The following is a 17,581-nucleotide window of genomic DNA, read 5'->3' on the forward strand; positions in this document are numbered from 1 at the left end:
AAACGTTCAGTCGTGTTTGTGACTTAAACAAACATTCCAAGTCCCACACTCGGCCGTACAAATGCAAAGATACAAAATGCAAATACCATACTTTCGGCTGGCCGACGGCGAAAGAGCTGGAGCGGCACAACAATGACAAGCACTCGTCGACCCCACGTACCTTTCGTTGCCAGTTCCAACCTTGCCCCTACTGGTCGAAGCGGGAGTCCAACTGCAAGCAGCACATGGAGAAGGCCCATAACTGGACATACGTCAAGAGCAAATCGAAAGGAAAGCAGACGGCCCTGACCCAGAGCAAGCCGAAGGACACGACAGGCAGCCCGAACCAACTATCCCTCCTTACTGGGGCCGCCATCCATAACAGCCCGAACCAACTCACTATCCCTACTGGGGCCGTCATTCATAGCAGCCCGGCATTTTCGGCCTCGGCCTCTATCTCGACACCCGCGTCACCACACTCACTAGCCGGCCCCCCGACCACTGTGGATTTTGTTCTATTTGACGACCAGGAGGACGCCGAGGGTGAAGATGACGACACTCCCCTGTACACCCACTTCGGGAACGTCCAGGAGCCCGATTCTTATCTCCCATGGACATCACCGGGCACCCGGCTGCGCGACAACGAGCGAATGATCCAGCATTTCAGCCAGGCTTACAACTGCATGCCAGGGACTCTGATCCCGCCAACTCACCTCCCCGATGCTAGACTTGACCCTGCTCTTTCCAACTTCGCAGCTCTTCCGGCCTACGGCTTGCCGTACTCCCAGCCAGTCGGCGACCACGGTCATTTTGCGAACGATGCCGCGATCAAGATCGAATCACCGATCGACATCCCCGTCGACGACTTCTTCCCGGCGGACGGGGCAGTTAAGAGGAAGCACGAAACTCCCGAGAACCACCTGACACAGCATGGTCAGGTTCAAGCAACCACTGGGTCAGGGCCGAGCGGTAACCACACAGCCGGAGCCGACCGACGCGCTCCGGGCAGGTCCAAGGCTCATCTTGCATCGGCACCGGGCAATAACAGTGGCGAGGACGGGTCCCGCCCCAAAAAGAAGCTCAAGTCGAACGATACCCAGGAGTTCACCGACACCAGCATGCCGGATATCTTTCGGCATGCCCACCCGGACATCTAGTGAGTGATACACCCCTCAGTGGCCCGCATGACCAGCCAAAGTCGCTGACGCTTACCATTGGACAGCGACAGAAACCGATCAGATAAATACTCACCCTGCCACACTCCTCATCGAGAGATCTCAACACTGGTGTGAGTATCCTGTTTTGTAGGAAACGCTTCTCAACTATGCTGATCTTGGCCCACAGTCGGCACTTGAGCAGACCAGCCCATCGCCTCACGGTTACACCGCGCGCTATTTCCTCCTTCGACCTTGACGATCCAGAGTTCAGGCACCCTAGGGTCGGCGTTTGCCGCTTCTGCTGGCGGTCCTTCAGCAATAAACTCGAGTTCGATGTCCACGTATCCAGCCCTTGCCAGAGAGTATCTCGAGGCAAAGAGGAGAAATGGCGGGTTCTGCACGACAGCTTCACGCCGCTTTGCGACCCTGCAGACACGATTGTCCCGGCCACCCAGCCAGCACAGCAAACCGGAGACGGGCACAACGCAGCTGACGGCCTGGAGGATTCACTTATGGAGGATGTCGGTGGTGACACTAACGGGGCCGACGAAGCCAGGACACCTTCAACCTCGGTCCCATCGCCTGTGCCTTCTCACACCGACAGCTTCCTCCCTGCCCCTATGAATGCCGACCAGATCGTTTCTGTTGATGAACATGGCCGGCTTCAAAGAGAGCACGAAGCTTTGCTCGAAAGACACCAACAGTTAGAGCAGGTAACCCGGGTACTCCTGATCCAGCGGATGATGCAGCAGCCGAACTTGAACCATTCCACGACGACCACGAATAACACCGTCGTCAACCCGGGACCTTCAAACGCCCGGTCAACCCTACACCACTCCATCGTGATGAAGGCTCTGTTGGATCGGGACAACCTTGTCCAGCACATGGACTCCCAGTCAACTGACGTGGACGTGCAAGGCTTCATGAATGAGATGGAGGACACCCTCAGCCACCAGTCCGCCGCTGGGTATGCCTCTGCCGCCTCTAGCGCCTCCAGCTCCACTATCCACCGCGTCCCCCCGAGCCCGCCGTCCCAGCCTGCTCAACTTCCGGGTGACAGGGTTGAGAAAGCCACAAGTCATCAAACCACCACGGCACTTGCCTACCGGCCTCCTCTCCCGTCAATTCCCGACTCCGGATACGGGACCGATAAGCGGCGTGGTAGCCTGGCCGAACTGCAGCAGGAAGCCTTGGCTAAAATGGTCACTCCGCCGTCAAGTGGTGAGGCCGCCGAGGCCTCACAGGCTGATGTAGCTCCTGGGGTAACGGAAGCAACCACCGCCGTCGGCCTCGACAACATCCATGCCAATAGCAATAGCGCTACCAGCAGCAGGAACTCGGGATACGATTTAGAACTTTCCGGGGGGGCGACCCCGCCTCTGCGACGTGTCCAGCACAAGTTGTCGCCGCACCACAGCCAGAGCTCGGATCTGTTCCTTACCGAGCAGGAAATGGCCAACTACCACGATCCGGACTACAACGGCTTTTACCAAGACTCGAACGGCCAGAACCTGTTCAATCCGGATCCTTCGCTGGACGCATTCGGCTTTGAGTTCCCGCCGTCGCAGACCGAGTAGATCCAAGCCGGATGGGGAGGGCTGTGAAAAAAAAAGGAGAGATGTTGAGGGAGGAGATGCAGATGGGCTGATGGAGTCGGTGCTGGCGCTGGCTCTTTCGGCCAGACCGACGACTACGTCTTGGGCGATTTTCTTTTCATTTCCTATTCTGTCAAACTCAGTTTCCTCTTCCTCATTTCCTTATTTCTTTACGTTTGTGTCTCCTATTTCTGTTTCCTATCTTAATATAATCAACGGCCCTTACGTCGGCTACATCTTAAGCGGTCGCGGTGCGTTGTATTTTTTCTTTTCCCTTCTAACTTTTAGCATGCCTCCCCTCATGGCCTTTCTCATTTTCTTAACTATTTTAGCATTCTTTCCTTGTATTACTCATGAAAACGGACGTGGGCCGACGATTGAATGAATGGGGGGGCGGGGGTATGTGGGTGGAAACGACAAGCCGTATGTGAGACGATGACCGATACGATTTTGATGTCTACGACCACCGTATACATACAAGCTCCGCAAGGGGTAATATTGGGAGGCACGCAACGGCACGCATGAAACGAATACACAGCACTCATCCCCGCTACTGTCACGAAGCAGAAACAACAACAAAAAACAACCGACTCTCTCCTCACGAAAGCAACATTTTTTTCAAGCGTCAAGCGACAGCGGGTTGCATATCTACTTGTAGACAATGGTGGTATCTATTCATATATAACTAAATATATGACTTTTGCTTGGGATGTAAATGACATGAACTACTGTGTATCTATGTATTGAATTGATGCCCATGCCTTCTCTCCCCCCAGCTTCGTCGCTCATTGCCCAGGCGGTGCTTCGTAAAACGGACCAATTATTAAGGAAACAATGATTACCTCCTATTACCGTCATGTCCCGTTTTCCCTTTTTTCGAATAATGAACATACCCACTTAGGTAATATAAATGAGTTTAAATCAGCTCGCGAGCATCGGTTCATCCAATTTTTTCGTTTTCTTTTTTTTCGTTTTTCCCATCCTTTCCCTAGCCCCCTGTTCCGCGTTCCCCAGCCCTCAATCCCAAAACCGCCTCTCAACTGCTACAAGTCCCATACTTGGGCTGACATCCCAGCAACTCGATACACGACAGCGAACTGGACGTGCACTTGTTGGACGAACTGCAGCACTTGCCAAAGGTGCTACCCTTGCAGGTGCGGTTGGCGCGGGAACCGCAGGTACCGTCTGTGCTGATGGGTAGGCCGGTGGAGGATGGGGTTGAGGTGGTGGTCTTTGTGGAGGAGGGTTTGGTGGAGGTTGAGGTGGATTTGGTGGATGATGATGAAGCTGGCGGCTTGCTGGTGGTGGAGGAGGAGGAGGTAGTGGTGGATGATGCCGGGGGCTTGGTCGTGCTTGATGTTGCTTTAGTGGTCCAGTAAAGTTAGTACGGCGAACCATCATTCGTTTTTGATCAGGAACATTCTATCCCCGCATCATAGGAACCACTTTCATCTAACCAGGGGGTAAGGAGAAAAAGAAAGAATACTCACTTGGAGCCGGAGTCGTCGTCACTGAGGACGCCGAACCCCCGCTGCAAGTACCCCAGTCGGGCTGGCACTTGTCAGGCGAGCAATAGTCGTCCGACGAACCGCACCAGCCAAACACGGAGCAGCAGTCGCCCCACTCAGTGCCCAGGCAGCTCACGCCGCGGCCGCAGCTCCCGTCGGTGCTGGTGCCCGTGCCGGTGGGCTCGAGCGAGATGGTGGTGCGGGTCGGGCCATCCCCGGGGTCGACGGGGCCGGTGATGGTCGGGAGGGGGACGGATGTTGTGGGCACGGTGACAGAGCCGTCCGGGCCGGCGCGGTACCAGTTATCTACCGGGTCGCCGAGGCACTCGCCGACCGTCACGGCGTTGAAGCCGGCTGCGACTAGGGAAGTGAGGATGTAGTCGGTCAGGTTGTACACGGTCTGGTAGTGGATGTCGTGCTCAATCTGTAGGTAGTTGTCAGACTCCGGGTCGGCGCCTTTGATGGCCGTGTCCCAGATGTCCTTGCTGGTCTGGATCTGGGTGGGATCATCGTGGAGGTAGCCCTCAGTGTCGAGGTCGAAGTAGATGGCATGGTAGCCGAGGGTCTCCAAGATGGTCTGGCAGTTTGCCTCGCAAATCGAGAAGGGCGGGCGCATGTACGCCGGGAAGAAGCCGAGGATCGAGTTCAGGGCAATCTCGTTCCAGATCATCTGGTTCTTGAATTGGTCGTTGGTGAGCTGGCTGGCGTTTTGGTGAGACCAGGTGTGACTGGCGATTTGATGCCCGTCCGCGTGCATTCTCTACAAAGCCCGAGTCAGTTTTGGTCCGTCAATCGTGGCGGTTGCAAACACGGAAGGAGGTCCTACGCGGATGATCTCAGGGTAGATGGTTGTGGGGTCATTGATCTGTCCCTTTCCGATGTTGGTACCGGTAATGAAGAAAGTAGCTTTGGCCCCATAGCTCTAATATTCCACGTTAGCTTCTAGAAAGTGACGAAGCACGGGGAAGTCCTGGTGTCGAACCTCTAGTTTGTCAAGCAAATCGTTGGTGTAAAGGTACGGCCCGTCATCAAAGGTGATGGCAATGTCACCGGGGTTGACGCAGTCGTAGATACCCTCACCTCCGTAGAGGGCATCACCGAGTTTGGGCCGTGCTACCCCAGATGTGTCGAGACCCGCAGGCTTTTGATTCTGTGAATGCTGTTAGTAGGCTTCCTGAGAACAAGGAGGTAGTGAGGCTTACGGCATCACAGCCGGAGCCGTAGTTGATCTGGCAGTCAGGGGCAGTGCAGTAGTCGTAACCTATTCCACACCATCTGCCATGCGGGTTAGTCTACCGCCCCTCAGCAGCATACCGAGCGCTTCCAAGCAGACTCACCCTTCGGCAGAGCAGCACTCCCCATCAGCGCAAGCCCCGATCCCCGGCCCGCATTGGTCATCCTCGCCATCGTCCTGCCGGCGTTCCAAGCTTCTCCCATTGGCATGCCGCGGGCCGGAGGGAATCTCCCCAAAATCCTCTTTCCTCTTTGCTACCAGCTCCGAGAGGAACTTCCTCCCCCCCAAGATCTTTGGGAGGTGCTCGCTTCGTTCGCTGTGTGCCACCGCTAAGCCAACTGAGGCGGCCAATAAGGCACTGGACAACTTCATTGTGGTGGTGGGAAGAGGAGCGTCGCTATTATTTTACACCCTAGATGTTGGGAAGGATGATGCGGTGACGTCTGCACACCCGAGCAACGTATCGATGAACACCAGATATAAGTGAAGGAAGGACGAACGAACGAACGGACAGAGTCTCAGCTGAGAGAGACCACTGGAGTATATCAGGAACGCGATTGAAGGGGGTGCGCAACGAAGGGGGGAGGGGCGCCAATGATATTAAGCAAAACACAAGGTTCCCACATCAACGCCAGCCCTCAGCTTGCATGCAGTCGGGGAGGGTAGGGTAGGGTCGCAGAAGAAAGCGATCAGAGGCAAGACGCAGTCGGGAGAAGATCCGGGGGAGCTATAAATTGAATGGACGTGGGAGATGCCACATTACCGGGGGCCGATGTAGCTTACCACGTTGCGAAAGGGCGCTTCCATATTGCCGTCCTTCTGTTCAAAGCAGGGGAGTAGTATTGTAACGTCGACGGGGGCCCTCCAAAAGTGCCTTTTTGGCCGCCATGGGCCCTCCGATCGCTCGGGAAGCCCGAACCAGGAGAAATGGCAGCTCCTCAACGAGGATATGCAAGGCCCCCCTCTCCCTTTTCCTTTGCTAACCCATTTGGTGTATGAGAGGACGAGGTAGGTGAAGAAAGATGCCACTACAAACGGGAACGGGCTCGCCCTGCAAGCCTCCCAATAATCACCAACCCCGAAGTCGGGAGAGCAAGGGACGAGACACATTATTTCCGACAGGGCGAATGGAAAAACGTCAACTCATGCACGAGCAATATAGGAAAGGCCCTCGAGGGGCTGGGCGTGTGGGTAGAGTGTCAGTAGCCTCGCATGCGGCCACCCTTCAGATATTGGGACGACATCAAGCCCGCAGCTGTCCATGCAGGTGCTGGGTTCGATACGAAGTTGCGAACAGATCCTTTCGGAAGTCCTGTGCCCGCGAGCATGTTGACTGCTGGGAGCGGCGTGAACGACAGGAAAACGTGGGCGAGAAGGGCGAGAAGGACCAGAAGAAGTCGGAAAGACGGCAGAAGAGCGGGCAAGGCGCGTGCTGATCAGCCCAATGGCTTGCGTGGCGAATGGGGTGCTTCCAGGGCCGAAGGAAAGGACCACATCGGGCGACTCAGAGTTGAATACCAAGACCGCGAGCTGGCAAAAGTGAGCTGCCGTCTTCTGCAGCGTCTAGGATCCATCGGACGCCTTTCCGCTGCAACCAAGGGTGGGATGCGAGGGTGAAAAACTGCAACGATCAGCCGCATGTTTTGGGGCGGCTGGTTTCCGGCAGATCTGGAAGGAAGAACGGGATCCCCCTGCGCGAGGATCTCTCGACCAAGAAGCTTGGTATTCCCGCAAAGACAATGACGCGGCAAATATCCTAAATGCGCAGAACGCCGCCCTGAAATCACGACATTATATTCCGGCTGAAGTGGGAATGGCCGATTCCCCTGGACCTGCGGACCGGACGGGTGGTGCACCGGGAACCGGAAGCGACCGTTGAGAGTTGAAACTGGGCTTAAAGAAAACAAAAGCTGACCAAGCCCTCCTACTTGCAGAGACAGAGGTAGGGTTGGCTGATGTTGTGCACATGAAATCGACTGGCTGCCTGACTGACTGAAGGAAAGTGCCATTCTGTTGATTTTCAAGTCTTGGCGAAAACCAGTCCTCAGAGCCACACGGTACAAATATGGGATTCAATTGGGCGGCCACAGCTCGGGAAAGAAAAAGAACAACTTCGGGGAAAAAACACACAAAAACCCCGTGGGTTCCTTGCTATTCTTGCTTCTAGCTGAGACAAATCGGGAAGCCACAATGATCACGAAGGGCCTGGTCGGGCCTCGAAGTCGACCACGTCGTGCCTGCTTCACCATTGGCAAGTTCAGCTGGGAAGGCGCTCCACGCCAGGCTGTTTCTCGGCACCTGCATCTCGATCCCCCAGTCCCGGACCAGGTCCGACCTAGATTCATCACATCCACCACACAACTCGGCACTCGCAGCCAAGAATTGGCCCTGATTCCGGGGCATTGCCCTGGCTCGCTGTGCTTTCCCACGGCATGGCATGATAATCACCTCCCTTGGTTGGCATAGTGTGCTGCAAAGGCGTGTGTCCGGGAGCTTCAGCTCTCTGTCTCACCGATATGCAGGCTCCATGGGCACGGGCTGCACGGAACCTGCTGTGGGGTGAAGAACAGGGTGGAAGAGAGAGAGAAAGAAACAAGGGAGGAAAACGAAGACGAAAAACAAAACCAACTTTCATCGCGGGACCTACCACCCCCACTCAGCTCGTTGGCAACGGGACCTGCCCTAACAGCGATCGTTACGATCCGTCCGACATGACCAGCGTTAATGACAAGCTGACGCGCCCCGCGTCTTGTCATACCCTTCCTCCCCGTCTAGGTCAGCTACATAGTATTCCCCCATTGCCCTGTGTGCCTTGTTCGTGCAGGTTTCCTCCTGCAGCACCAAAGTGCATTACTACCCCACCAACCTCGTCTTTGTGGTTCTTGTTGACGAGCGCCTGGCCAAGCCGCGAACGACTTACCGGCCCAAGGCAACCCGCATTTATTCCCCATCCCCTGCTGCTGTTCCCGTCCAACTCGACAACACCACGTCGACGCCCGCTCGGGACCTTCGCGAAAAGACACCCTAGAGCACAGCACGGCTGGCCGTGGTAACGTGCCATGCAGGTTTCAGTCGACGAGCAGCAGCAATTCCTCAACAATACGACGCTGAGGCTTTCCACTTACCTGGTTTACTTTGGCTTTGTTTTTATTCCCGTCTTCTTTTGCCTGTTCTTCTTGATGACAGGCAGATCTATCTTTAGATGTTCCTGTGGCACCAAACGAGAGACATTATCGACGCCAACATTGCGTGGCAGCCAAGGAAAGAAGTGGATTCCTCGGCTGCCGGTGCCCGAGAAACATCACGAAAGCGAGTGGGTTCTGGTTGACGGGCCCGGGGGCTGGGCCGTCGAGCGGCACAAGACAAGGAAGGGAGACACGAAGATGTGTTCCACCGTCTTTGTGTTGTGCAACTTTGTCCACAAGTTGTTGTCATTCTCGAGAGGCTGGCTGACGGTAAGTCAACCCCGCATTAAAACGCCCTCAAGCATCTCGGGTCTTACGAGAAGGAATCCTCCTTGGACTTCCCGCTCTGAACGTTACCGGTGAAAACAACGTTCCTTACAGTCGACAATTTATGGATACGAGGAACAACGGCGGGAAGCACCTCAGCCAGGATGCCACGGCGTTACGCCCACCGTTCTAACCAAATTATCGTGTATATACCTAATAGAAAACAATAAAAAAATAATACACTCGTCAACCACCTTCCGTCACTCATACACTCATCGTCTGCATTTCCCCTCCCAGCTACCTCATCCAGCCATCCATCCATCATCAGAACCATCATTATTCCCAGCTCTTCACAACCATGGAAGCCTTTTCATTCATGCAACCATCGCCCCAACAACCCCCGCAAGCTCCCCAAACAACACTCCCTTGAACACCGCCTCGCCCATATGCTCCCCCCACTGCCCCGCCTTCCTCAACTTGTCCTTCCACACCTCCTTCTGCCCTTCCTCCAACTCCTCCCACCCCTTCGCTTCCCCATGTCTCTCTTCATCGTGCCCTTCCACCCGAACAACTTCGTCATCTGCTACGTGGTGTAAGACGACCTTCTTTTTGCCGTTCTCCGTGGCTTCCCCGCTGTCCTGCTGGTGGGTGGTTTTCGCCAGGTCGTGGTACTCCGCGAACAAGTCCCTATTGCTGTCCTCGAACGTCATCTCTGGTGCGTCAAAAAGGTCCGGGAAATCCGACGAGCTGTGTTCTTGCTGTTGCTGCTTATTGAGCTGGCCATTATACCACTCTGGACTGTGCCAGGTGGCAGGCGTGTAACTGCGCGCGTAGACGATTGGGCGTGAGGCGCCGCGGATTTCGAGGATGCCCTGTAGCAGCATGGCGAGTAGAAGAAAGACGATCGAGAAGCCGATGAGGATGTTGGTGGGTGATGGCCGGTGGGATTTGAGACCGAGGACGTGGCGTGGGCGTTGCTTGGTGGAGGTTTGAGGAGAAGAGGGAGGCAGCTGTTTGAGGGGGAGGGTGTGGACGATGCAGGTGTTGGCCATGGACCCGATGGAGGCGAGATGGAGATGGAGGGGTTGTTCTCTTTCTTGTTGTCCGGTTTCGTTAGGTGGGATGGGAAAGGGGGAGAAAGCGACGCCGGAGATTGGGCCAAGGTGGACTTCTTTGAGGGTGGTGACGGGTAGGAGGTTGGCGATGAGGTTGATATCGCCAATGGATTGGTGGTCGAGCGTGTAGATGGATATCGAGCTGTCCTGGCCGGTCGTAGCGATCACAAATTGGGTGTTGTCTTGCTTTGACGACGGCGAAGCTGGGGGGTGCAGGTTGCGGACGGCCAGCCCAGTTGCGCGCTTGACAGTCTTCGGTAGCTTGGCCGAGATCGCAAGCTTGGCTTTCCCTTCTTTCTCTTCTTTCCCAAGATCCGGTCGCTTCGGTAGGCGGAAACCCTGGAGCACGGCACCACCCGCCTTGGCCACATTGGCAACAACCAGGACAAATGTCGGGGTCAAAAAGCGGACACATCGGAACGACGGGCGCTCCCATAGTCCGATCGCCTCATCCTCGGTCAGCGTGTACACGGTATGTGGGCCGCTGGTAGTGGATTTGCCGATGATCATGGTGTACAGTGTACGATCATCGCAGTAGACTAGCTGGTGCTCGTCCTCCGATATTTGTAAAATATCCATATCCATTGCCTCCCTCATCAGCTCCACTTTCCCTCTCAACTTCGGTGTCGTGCTATCACTCGTTGGGGGCGGGATCCCGAAGATGGCGATCTGCGGGTCCTTAGAGCGGCCAATGGTACCGGTAGCGACGGCGCCGACGCCGCCTGATATCCTCAAGAGCCTCTGGTATGCCTCGGCATCTGTGGTGGAAAAGAGCGATGACCTCGACACCTCAGAGATTTTCGGATCACTTTTCGCACTGCTGGGCAGCTCCGCGGCGAACGCCCTGAAATGCTCATTGTTGCCCTTCTTGATCTCGCTCTCGGCGGAATTGATCCCAGCGTAAACCAGAACAGACTTGTTCCGCCGGGCGCCCACGGCAAGGGTGTTGACGCTGTCTTCGTCGCGGCTCAGTTCGATCTCGGACACGATCTGTAGCGAGCCCTCGTGCGATGTATCCAACACGCTGATTTTGTTCCCGACACCGCTCCGTGCCGCACCGCCACCACCTCCAACCACGAGGCGATTTGGATGATCGTTATCGAAGTCGAGGGCGTAGAGAGGATACGACAGCCGGAGCTCGGCCGACGGAATTGGGGGCGCCATTGCGCGTGAGACGGATTCGCGTTTCAACGGTCGTGTTTGTCCGCGTGGGAGACCGAAAAAGGGAACGACGTAGACAGTCCGTTATATGGAGGGGTCCTGAGCAGGATTAAACCGTTATAATAGCTGACGATGGAGGCTGCCCTCGTTTAAAAGGCGAGTGCAATCGTTGGATTGCAGCAGAATGATGATGATGCGCTCGTGGAGCTCCCCTTTTGGTGGAGTTTTGCGTCTTGTCTGTCCTCCCAAGCATCTGTCCAATCAGCAGCCGCCATGTCCGACTCCCTGTCAGCGCCCCAGGTTCTTGGCGCGGACCGCCCCACCCGGGTGGTGACCGGCTTGACCGGGAACGTGGGAGCTTGAAGCTTCTATTCTCTCTTGGCACTTCCCGTTTAGCCATCGCTTGGTTGATGGAAAGAAAATGGACACGGCGAGGGAAATGTGAGGACTAAATAGTATATTACAGACTTTGCCAAATGATCCTAGCAAGCTAAGTTTTATATGCTTGTTCACCTTTCATTCCCCAATATTCACATGGATCGCCTTGGTGTTGCAATACGGTGCAAGGCCAGCCTCGCCGAGCTCCCGCCCAATACCCGACTGCTTGACTCCTCCGAATGGGATCCGGAAGTCGGAATCGTTGCTACTGTTGATCCAAACCATACCCGCCTCGATCTCCCGGGCCACCCTGTGCGCCCGCACCAGGTCCTTGGTGAAAAGTGCCGACCCAAGGCCGTACGTCGTGTCGTTCGCCAGCTCGATCGCCTCTTCCTCAGTCTCGAACTGGACGACGGCCACACACGGGCCAAAGATTTCCTCCCGGAAGATCTTCATGCTGGGCTTTACGTCGGTAAACACCGTTGGCGCGATGAAGAACCCCTTTCCTTTCTGTGGCGCCGGCTTTCCACCTAGGGCAATTGTGGCACCTTCCTCTTGTCCTGACTTGATGTACGACAACACTCTATCGTACTGGGCTTTGGTCACCTGCGGCCCTTGGAATGTGTTTTCCTCGAACGGGTCACCCACGACTGAGATTTCTTCAACCTTGGCCTTGAACCGCCTGATAAAATCATCGTACACTTTCTTTTGCACGAGGATGCGTGAGGTGGCCGTGCAAATCTGGCCTTGGTTGCTCATGATGCCGATGTGCGACCATTTGGCGGCTAAGTCGAGGTCGGCATCCTCGAAGACGATGAGCGGCGATTTGCCACCGGTCTCGAGCGTGATGTTCTTCATGGTCGCCGAAGCCATCTTCATAATCTCCTTGCCAGTGGCAGTGCTGCCGGTGAAGGCGACCTTGTCCACTTGCGGGTGCTGTACCAACGCCGTACCAGCTTCCCGGCCGTGACCGTTGATGAGATTCACCACCCCAGGTGGGAAACCCGCCTCCTTGATCAGGCGTGCCACGTACAGCATTGAGAGGGGTGTCTGCTCGGCCAGTTTGAGCACGACTGTATTGCCGCAGCACAATGCGGGGCCCAGCTTCCAAGCCGCCATGTCAAGTGGGTAGTTCCAAGGAATGATCTGGCCACAGACACCCAGGGGCTCCTTGAGCGTGTACGCAAACTTGGCCGGCCCGGCGTCGATCACCTGGCCAAAGTTCTTGTCGGCATACCCGGCGTAGTACTTGAGCACGTTGACGACCTCGGGAACGTTCTCATTTAGGGCGACAGAATACGGCTTGCCGTTGTCGAGACACTCAATCGTAGCGAGCGTTTCGGCATGCTCTGCCAGCAAGTCGGCGAGTTTGGTCAGCAGAGCGCCGCGTTCGGTACCTGAGAGGGACTTCCATGATGGGTCCTTGAAAGCCTTGCGGGCGGCTGCCACGGCGCTATCTACATCACTAGAGGTGGCGGCGAAGACGGAGCAGATCTCCTCTTCCGTTCTAGAGGACCGTTAGCAAAATGATACTGTGTCGTAAATCCGGTTCACGGGAAGAACAGACGCCGGGTTGATAGAGGCAATCTTTTGCTCGTTGCTACTCTTAACAAATTCGTTGTTGATGAAGAGACCTAAAGGCTGGCTCCACTTCTTGCCATTTGGTGCCGTAAGCTCGACCTCCATTGTTGATTTCCGGGTGCTCTGCTGGGAATATCGTGTGTACGGTCTGTGTTGGCCGGATGAAGAGTTGCGAAAGGAGTTGTACAGGGCCAACCTTCCTGGCCAGCTTTTAAGCGCAGAACTTGATGACCTCCAAGTCAATGGTATGCGCGGCAATAGCACGGCCATTTTTATCTGCATCCGTTTCTGGACGTAGATTCGCCTTAACCCCTCTTCTGCTCTATGCCCCTCCTGTGCTCTGGCAACCGGCTGCAGCCGGGAAGCGATAAGCCGTAGCACAAGCGTGGGGGGGTTCTTTCCGTTCTTGGGTCGGAATCTCAAATCAGGAGCGGTTCAGGTTTCGGGGCAAATGGGGGGAACGGCCGGCCGACCTACCGTTATTCGGGATCTTGTGTTCGGATCGGCTGTCGTCGGTACGAGATAGGTGCTCTGGAAGGGCAGGGCCCGTTTGGGGGTTCTCGCCATATCTGGTTTAGGTTAGTTGGCATCTTATTAATATTGGAAAATAAAAAATACGATTGTCAAAGCTGTTGACAATCCGAATGAAAGGGCGGTTACTGTACTGGTACAGCAACATGACCCCCGATGAGATTAGAAATGTAAGAAAAGTCCGGTAGGTTGATACCTACGATCAAAGGTACGTCCCTGTTCAGTTGAATGTGCAACCGCAGTTCTATCTATGGGATTGGATTTGATTGAATATTGCCTAAAAGGGACTAACTGTAGCTGGGTGCGAGCCGATTTTTAGAGTGGGAGCAAAGCCTTGGCATAACCTTGCGTTTATAGACCAAGCACAAGGTTCCTCCCACAACCCTTCCTTTGAGCACCTCTAGGTATAAAATGATATTGAATCTTCGTAGAGATACATATTTTACCATTTTTCCCGTCCCTTCAACTCCCGTGGGCCGGTGTATGGACACCGTTGGATAACACAGTTGAGCTTACAAGCCAGTGCTTTTCGACAATTCCGGCACCTGCGTCTTGGGGGGGCGGGACCCGATGTTCATTCCGATCTGCAGGGGCGCAAGTCTTCTTATAGATTGAACCTCACGCTGTCTCCTCGGCTGAAGTTTCTTTTCTTCCTTGCTAAACAAGCAAAGACTTGGGCGATTTACTTACGGTCTCCGATCTTGCCGATTGACCCTAACCCTGGCCAGTTGGGTCGTTTGGTGGTCGGCGTGATAAGACACCGAACCCCCGGTCCAGATATCCTGTCTTGTGACATAACAGACCCGCAGCCAGCCTGGAATGCCGGCCGGCTTGCGCCAACTTCCACAATCCAACCAACAAACGAGAAAACCGACAAAACCCCGACCTCTAGATATGCACCATAAAACCTACCCGTCATGATCGAGATACCGACGTCACCGTCGCCCGTACCGTCCGTGGTGTTTGCGCTGGTTGCGCTGTTCTGCATTTCGGTCGTCGCGCTCCTCATCTTGCGATACTACCTCCCGTTGCGCACCACCCCCGCCTACCTCCTCGTGCCCGTCTTCTTTGCGCTATGGCTTCCCGCGAGTATGGTACTGCTGGTCCCAATAGATTTGGCGTCCAGCGCCATGGTCGATGATATTGATGCCCGGGGCATATGGTTGAATTGGGCGACACTCAGGGTGTCGTGGAGGGTGACGTACTGGCTTACTTTTGCGCTGACCTGGTAGGCATCGATGCGCCCTTCGCTCTAACGACCGTGGTCGCAAGCGCTAACTAGCATTGCTGTCAGGTTCATTCTCCCCATACTTGGCGAATATTCCGATTCAGGCTACCGTGAACCAAAAGCGAAGCTCCTCGACTCGCTCCGCGCGAATGCTCAGTACTATGCCATCGTTTTCGGGACCGGCGCCCTCGGGCTCATCTACGTTTTCGTGTCCTACCATCACTTCTCCGAGTCGCTTAAGAGCACCGTCATGGCCCTCGCATACTGCTGGGGTTTGATCCTGGCCATCTACCTCATGGGACACGGCCTCGTCTCCATCCCCCGTCGGTTATTCCGCAACGCCAACATTAGCGGCAGGTTGCGCCGCATCCAAGTACATGCGCCCAGAGTCTACGAGAAGATGGACGATGCCGAGATCGACCTGGAGGATCTTGAGATGCAGGTGGCCGAGCTCAGCCGCCGCAAGGGAGGCAGTGCCAGTTTCTTCCAGGATTGGATTGAGGAGCTGGTCGACCTGACCAACCTCCCCGAGTCGCAGCCCGGACGGGTGAGCGCAGTCAGGGGCTCGGGAAATCAGGGTTCAATTCCGAACGTGATCACCGAGAAGTACCTCGCTGAACTTACTAGGCGTCTGGTCAGGGCGAGACATGCTCGGTCAAGATATGTGAACGAATGGAACCGGTTGCTGGAGGATGCTGTCAAAACGCAAGCGATTCTGGACTCAGCGGCCTCTAAGAAGCTAGATTTTGGTAATGTCTCACCGAACGCCGGCTTTTGGGACAGGCACACCGTCTTCACGCCCTACACGCGCTTCCTGTTCCACTACCACTTCGTTCCGTATCTGCAGCTCGCCCTCGCCTCTACTCTCTCCTTAGCATCAGCTTGTATCGTCTGGTCCGAGCTGGTCAAGGGTCTATTCCCACAGCTTTCCGTTATTCGCTACAGCGTCATCCACCATCAAGTCAGCGGGAAAGGCCAAGTCGGCTTTGCGGGCCAGGTCATTGCCGCCCTGTGGATGGTCTACATGTGCGCATCCGCTCTGATTTCCATCACCGAAGTCAAGGTCTGGCGCGGCCGCGCCCTTGTGCGCCGCAACACCGCCCAGGAGTCGGCGTTTTGGTACGCCAGCCAAGTCGCCCGCCTCAGTGTGCCCCTCACCTACAACTTCATGACTTTCCTCGGCACCATCTACCGCGACACTGTGTTCTATGACTTCCTCGGCCAGCTCATCAACCTCACCCCGCTAGGCACCTGGTTCGACTACCTCTTCCCGGCTTTCATCCTCCTCCCCGTCTGCGCCGCCTTGTTCGGCCTCTACGGCAAAATCAAGCGCGTCGTAGGCTTCGGCGTCGACGTGCTCGACGACGACGACGAAAGTGAAGACAGCGACGCGCGAGGCACCGCCTTCGGCACCGGTTCCTGGCGCGAGGGCCGCGACCTCATCGCGCGCGAACTCAACGGCACCTCGGCCGCCATCCGGGCACGCCGCAGCGACGTTCTCGGTGGCGGCGCTGCGGGAAGCCGTTCCAGCCCTGTCCTCTCCATCCCTCGCTCCGGCCGCCGAGACGGCAACAACGGTAGCGTCGGCCCGGGCCCCACCACACCGTTTGGCACTTCGCCCTCTGCCGGCATCTCTGGCCCGTCCAGCCGACCGCAGGCGAATACCTCGGCGAGACGGGTCGGCCGGGGCCCTGCGGGTGTGAATCTGGATGAGGCTGATGACAATGAGAATTTCTTTGAGGCACTGGGCCACCGGATGAAGAATACCATTGATACCTTTGACACACCCAGGTGGTTACAGGATATCGGGCAAGGAATCAAGAAGCCGAAGTGGATGGCAGGAGGCGATGAGGATGGGCATGGGAGTAGCGGTGCTGGTAGTAGTAGTAGTGGGGGAGGAGCCGGTTCGGACGTGAGGAGGTGGTTTGGAGGTGGGAATAGTGAAGGGAGGATAAGGTTGTGAGGTGCAATTATTGTTATTTTCATAGGGATTCGTTCCTGTTTTCATTTTGGGTAACGTGCATCTTTGGCAGGAAGGGTATACCATGGGTCCGGATGATTCTATAATATTAGTAAAGGGGGGAAAGGTGTGAGAGCTGTAGGATGCATTGCTGGGCGTTTTTCAGGGTAATAGGCCCCAAATTACAATCCATGTTCAACCATAAAAAGAGAACTGTGCAACTGAGATAATGACCTCGGCCCTTCGACTCTCCTGTTGTTTCAATCATAGCACCTTTTCTTTCCTTCTATTTCATCTTTCCTGTTCTGTTCTGTTATTATCTTTTTCTTTCCTCACCCCCGCCCCCCCCCGGCTCCTCTTTTTCGTCTTTTTTCACATCTCCTCTTCTCTTTCCTACCACTTACTTTCCCCCCTCCCTTCCTTTTCCTTCTGTTATCCTTTTTTTCAGTTACGATGGGGTGAGGATCATATCTTTAATCTGCGTAACGAGTACCGCATGTATACAAAGTCTCTTTAATTATCCGTCCATATAACACCACTATCTTGTTTGACACAGTTCGGCATAAAGGGGACCCGAATTCTACCTCACATTGCTATACGAGTGATGTGTGAACTATACTACATGTTAATAAAGACGTCAATTGCTGCTCAACCCCGGCCAATGCTGTCTCAAGGCTATCGACGCAGTCCCGTTCTGTCACG

The 17,581-nt window shown here is 55.3% G+C and overlaps 5 protein-coding genes across 5 annotated transcripts; 2 read left to right on the forward strand and 3 right to left on the reverse strand.

The window, feature by feature from the left end:
• Positions 1-224: 224 nt before the first annotated feature.
• C8A04DRAFT_9398 (uncharacterized protein) lies at positions 225-2,713 on the forward strand (the record flags this gene model as incomplete). The annotated part of the gene is made up of 4 exons (XM_062785465.1): positions 225-1,135; positions 1,202-1,267; positions 1,324-2,419; positions 2,531-2,713. The coding sequence occupies 4 exons, from the start codon at positions 225-227 to the stop codon at positions 2,711-2,713; spliced, it is 2,256 nt and encodes a 751-aa protein (XP_062640428.1).
• A 1,054-nt stretch (positions 2,714-3,767) lies between these two features.
• C8A04DRAFT_34602 (uncharacterized protein) lies at positions 3,768-5,845 on the reverse strand (the record flags this gene model as incomplete). The annotated part of the gene is made up of 6 exons (XM_062782887.1): positions 3,768-4,093; positions 4,222-4,999; positions 5,066-5,161; positions 5,222-5,389; positions 5,442-5,514; positions 5,577-5,845. 6 exons carry the CDS (start codon positions 5,843-5,845, stop codon positions 3,768-3,770), a joined length of 1,710 nt encoding a protein of 569 aa, XP_062640429.1.
• A 3,454-nt stretch (positions 5,846-9,299) lies between these two features.
• C8A04DRAFT_34603 (uncharacterized protein) lies at positions 9,300-11,204 on the reverse strand (the record flags this gene model as incomplete). The annotated part of the gene is made up of 1 exon (XM_062782888.1): positions 9,300-11,204. The coding sequence occupies one exon, from the start codon at positions 11,202-11,204 to the stop codon at positions 9,300-9,302; it is 1,905 nt and encodes a 634-aa protein (XP_062640430.1).
• A 513-nt stretch (positions 11,205-11,717) lies between these two features.
• On the reverse strand, positions 11,718-13,265 carry C8A04DRAFT_9326 (aldehyde dehydrogenase domain-containing protein; the record flags this gene model as incomplete). The annotated part of the gene is made up of 2 exons (XM_062785445.1): positions 11,718-13,086; positions 13,147-13,265. The coding sequence occupies 2 exons, from the start codon at positions 13,263-13,265 to the stop codon at positions 11,718-11,720; spliced, it is 1,488 nt and encodes a 495-aa protein (XP_062640431.1).
• Positions 13,266-14,608: 1,343 nt separating this feature from the next.
• Positions 14,609-16,882, forward strand: C8A04DRAFT_9368 (LMBR1-like membrane protein-domain-containing protein; the record flags this gene model as incomplete). Its single annotated transcript, XM_062785457.1, has 2 exons — positions 14,609-14,919; positions 14,986-16,882. The coding sequence occupies 2 exons, from the start codon at positions 14,609-14,611 to the stop codon at positions 16,880-16,882; spliced, it is 2,208 nt and encodes a 735-aa protein (XP_062640432.1).
• Between the last annotated feature and the right edge of the window lie 699 nt (positions 16,883-17,581).

The sequence above is a fragment of the Dichotomopilus funicola genome (assembly GCF_033296635.1).
Source record: "Dichotomopilus funicola strain CBS 141.50 unplaced genomic scaffold C8A04scaffold_5, whole genome shotgun sequence".
In the NCBI taxonomy this organism is placed as follows: Eukaryota; Fungi; Ascomycota; class Sordariomycetes; order Sordariales; family Chaetomiaceae; genus Dichotomopilus; species Dichotomopilus funicola.